The sequence below is a fragment of the Alligator sinensis genome, unplaced genomic scaffold (assembly GCF_000455745.1).
Source record: "Alligator sinensis unplaced genomic scaffold, ASM45574v1 scaffold330_1, whole genome shotgun sequence".
NCBI classification, from domain to species: Eukaryota; Metazoa; Chordata; order Crocodylia; family Alligatoridae; genus Alligator; species Alligator sinensis.
In genome coordinates this window covers 280,802-285,065 of record NW_005842178.1, presented here as the reverse complement: position 1 = coordinate 285,065, position 4,264 = coordinate 280,802, and the positions used below count along the sequence as shown (strand labels likewise).

Genomic DNA, 4,264 nt, shown 5'->3' with positions numbered 1-4,264 from the left:
GTGCATGCCTTTCCTGCTGCAGGCTGGCCACACTTGCTGTAGCCCATGGTGCCCTATCCCTCAATGTGAGAAAGCTGCCTTTGGTTAGCTGTCACCTTTCGCAGGGAAACACATGCACTTATTGCAGAGCACTTGTCATATGGTAAGTCTCCACCCTTTCAAAGCACTTGAATTTATTAATTTTTCTATTCCTTTAGGTGCTTTGAAAATCCCACGTCCAGACAAGCACAGATGTGTGGTACGTGGCGCCGCAGACCTGTCTGTGTCCCCAAACACCACACGTGCAAGTGTTCCCCATGCTGCTGTTTTGCAGCGCAGGGGGGTTTTTTCACCCTGGAAGATCCTAGGGTCAAAAAACCCATGCCAAAAAAAAAGCAGGGCAGTGCATGTGGCAGCAGCATGTACTACCTAAAACTGGAGCCTGGCCAGCTGGAGCCATGGCATGCTCCAGCTGCTGGCCAGTATCCCTGCTGCAGAAACACTGTGGCTGCAGCTTCTAGAGGCCCCCAGGTAAGGCTGCTGGGGCCAGCACAGTTGCTGACCTTGGCCTCCCTTACCCCACCCAGGGGAACCTGCTGTGCATTGGAGTGCACATGGCATGGGCGTTCCCCAGGGACAAGTAGCAGTGGCACAAGGTCTGCTGCTGCTACTTGTCCCCAGGGAAGCACACCTTCCTGCTCATCTGGACTTGGCCTCTGAGTGTTTCCTTCTAACTGCTCTGGCTTCAGACCTTGCAGGAGCTGCTGTTGGTTGTTGTGCACTCTGGTCTTACAGTCACATATGCTAATCCACTTGGAACTAAGGAACATTTTTGCTGTGTTATAATTGGTGAAGGAAAATCCTCATGAAGACAAGGCAGGTATAAAATCTAATACTAGTGAGCAGGTCAAAGGAAACAGACTCCCCCATATTCTAATTTTCCCAGCTCATTGGTATTAAATTTTACAGCTGCATTATATTCAATAGGATTTTTTCTCATGCTGATAATCAAAGTAGTAAGAACACCCCTTTATTGGTATGGTAGTGAGAAGAGTGATGTACATGCCAATATGTTGAAGAAATGCATGCAGTTTCTTTAACTAAATGTATTTTATTTCATTCTGTCTTTTTAGGAGTGTCGTGACAAGCAGTTCTTAATTAGAAAGCTCACTGAAGCTCAGAAGCATGGCTGAAAAACTTCTGATAAGAAATGGCTAAGATGAACTTTGACTTCTTAAGACTTTGCAGAGCCACTAGGCACAGCATAAACTACCATTACTTGCAGGACCTCTAAACCAAATAACTAACGTGGGCCCCAATCTTGCAGATAACTTAGTAAAGGCTTACCTTTAACAATGCTCATCCTACAGGTGTCAGTAATACTTAGAGGTAAGAAAGTGCACAAGGCTTGCAGGACTGAGGAATTAGTGTCTGTAGCATATTAACCCTGCACAGAAATATATTGTATAGCTGTTTATGCTGCCAGAGTTAAAGATTCAGTGTTTACATTAAACCCTATTTTTAGGGAGTTTTAGATTGTTGATCTGCTTTGAGCTGAAATTCTACCCAGGAACAGTCTTAGCTCAGGAAGTGTTTGAAATATGTAGTTATAAATTATGCTTTGGTTTATAGGGGAGAATAGATATTTGCTTGTTTTTACACTTTTCCAACCAACTGCTCTTTTTAAAACAACTACAGGAAGTATTAAAATCACTATGTTGAAATAGTGGATTGGGAAAAAATAAGTGCTTCACTGATTGAGTGATTGAAGTAGGTTGTCTAAATATGTTTTGTAGTTTGTAGACTTAGAGCATTTGCTCTAGAATAGCCACTGTGGTAAGTCTCATCTGTTATCCACTGGAAATGTGGTCTCAAGCGTTTTGGACGGAAAGTACCTGTGAACAAGGAATTCTAAGCTGGTGTTGGGAAAACTAACAAACCAAACCCCCTGCTTTAGGTCAGGCCTTTTTGGCTGATATAAAGGAGCACAGCAAAACAAGTCAATGGAGTTATGCCCATTTAAAGGGAGCTGGGGATCTCCTTTTTATCTGGAGCCTGTAATGTTTTGTTATTCAAATGTTTGTTCTGTGGATGTGTTGAATGTTACAGTGCCTTATCCAACTCTGAGAGGTATGTATTTTAAGACAAATGAATAGCAAAGTGAAAACACAACGGTTGGAAACTTATATGTTAGTACCTCTTAAATACACTACTACTTTTTTAAATTTAAAGGATGGAGCTCTATATTTTGGTGAAAGAATCTTTTTCAAATACGCCACTGAATTTATCTTTATTTGAAGACTGCTTCCATTGTTTGGAATTTTCCACAATGAATGATAACTATATACCTTCAAGTTTGTAGGAATTAAGGTTAAATGTATTTTGGAATATAAGACGTATTTATGAATCCGTTGCATTGTTATTCTTCAGCATGGGAAATATCGTATCTTTATGACCACATGCCTTAGGAAGGTTTTTTCTATTTTTTTAAAAAAAGAAGCTAACATACAATAAACAACTCTGAATCTCTTGTCAACTACATTTACTTCTTTGCTTCTTTTAAACAGTAGATTTTATTGAACAGTTCAAGGTCGATTTTAACCAGCTGAGATTTTGTCCCTTTAACTGGACTTTTTAAATTTTATTTGAATACTCAACATATTTTATGCACCAACTGAAAACCAGAATTTGTCACTGCTGGTTCTGCAAACTTGCTACAGGATCTAAGAATTGAGTGGGTTCCTTGTGCTTTAAGTGTCATCTGTAGTGTAAGATTTTTGTTATTGAAGCTTAGTTTTAACACTTCTAAGAGAATCCAACTCACTATTTAGTATCGTTGGATCAACAGCAAAGCCAAGGCAGTTACCAGGAATATGCACAAATACCTTATTTATGTTAAACAGTATAAGAATATAGATCAGAAGCTAATCCCACATTGCTGGTCCTTATTTGCATGTATGTAACAGTCGAGGGAAAGTCCTGAACCCCCACTGATTTCAATGGGAGTTCTGCGACTGACTTCAATAAAACTACCCAGAGTGAAATAAAACTGTTATTCTGGACAGTAGCTTTGTCAGGAGGAAGATGTGGTTCACATGTAGTTTTTCTCATATCTGCACTTTACACATATATATATATATATATATATATATATATATAACACTGACATTTTCTAGTGCTTAGCAGTTTTGGGAGGGATTTCCTGTAGCAATAGGGTAACCATGTCCTGATGCAAATTTAGTTGCTGTTTTTTTAAATTATTGACAGTGCAGCTGTTTTAAAACCACTTCTTAAAAGGCTGAACTACCAAAGCTTGTACAAGTGTTATTTTTATATGATAAAGTAAGACTGAAAATAGGCTGGGCTTAGAAAACACTTGGTTATAACCTACTTAGGTTAGTAGTAATATAATACCTTTACAGAAATAGTAGCAAGGAAATGATCCTTTGGGCACAGAGGGAGACGATCCCGATGCAGGAAAAAAGGGGGAAAGGGGCCAAGAGGCTTCCTTGGCTGACCAGAGAAATCCAGAGCAGCCTACAGGCAAAAAGGGGGGCATATAAAAAGTGGAAACGGGGAGAGATTACCAAAGAGGAGTATACCTCCTCTGCTCACGCTTGTAGGGAGACAGTTAGACAGGCCAAAGCTACCATGGAGCTGAGGATGGCATCCCAAGTTAAGGATAACAAAAAATTGTTTTTTAGATATGGGAGTAAAAGCAAGGCCCAGGGTGGAATAGGACCTCTACTAAATGGGCGTAAGCAATTGGTGATGGACAGGGGGGACAAGGCTGAACTCAATGAGTTCTTTGCTTCAGTTTTCCTAAGCAAGGGGCAAGATCAGTCTCTCACTGGGATTATAGAGAGGCAGCAGCAGGGCACCAGACTACCAAGCGTAGACCCTGAGATGGTGCAGAGGCACTTGGAGGAATTGGATGCGTTTAAGTTGGCAGGCCGGGATGAGCTCCATCCGAGGGTACTGAAGGCACTGGCTGGCGTCATTAGATTTGAACACTCATGGCGCACAGGCCAGGTCCCGGAGGACTGGAAAAGGGCCAATGTGGTCTCCATTTTCAAGAAGGGGAGGAAGGAGGACCCAGGCAACTATATGCCAGTCGTCTCACCTCCATCCTAGGCAAAGTCTTTGAAAAAATTATCAAGGCTCACATTTGCGAGAGCCCAGCAGGAAAAATTATGCTGAGGGGAAACCAGCATGGGTTCATAGCAGGTAGATCATGCCTGACTAATCTAGTCTCTTTTTATGACCAGGTTACAAAACACCTGGA

The 4,264-nt window shown here is 41.3% G+C and overlaps 1 protein-coding gene across 1 annotated transcript in view; it reads left to right on the top strand.

Annotated features, from left to right (window-relative positions):
• Positions 1–2,515, top strand: part of TMC7 (transmembrane channel like 7) — a gene marked incomplete at its 5' end in the record, with an annotated part of 22,643 nt that extends 20,128 nt beyond the window's left edge. The window contains one exon of the mRNA XM_006026125.1: positions 1,113–2,515. Coding sequence (XP_006026187.1) covers positions 1,113–1,172 — 60 coding nt within the window. The remainder of the gene's footprint in view (positions 1–1,112) is intronic.
• Positions 2,516–4,264: the final 1,749 nt, after the last annotated feature.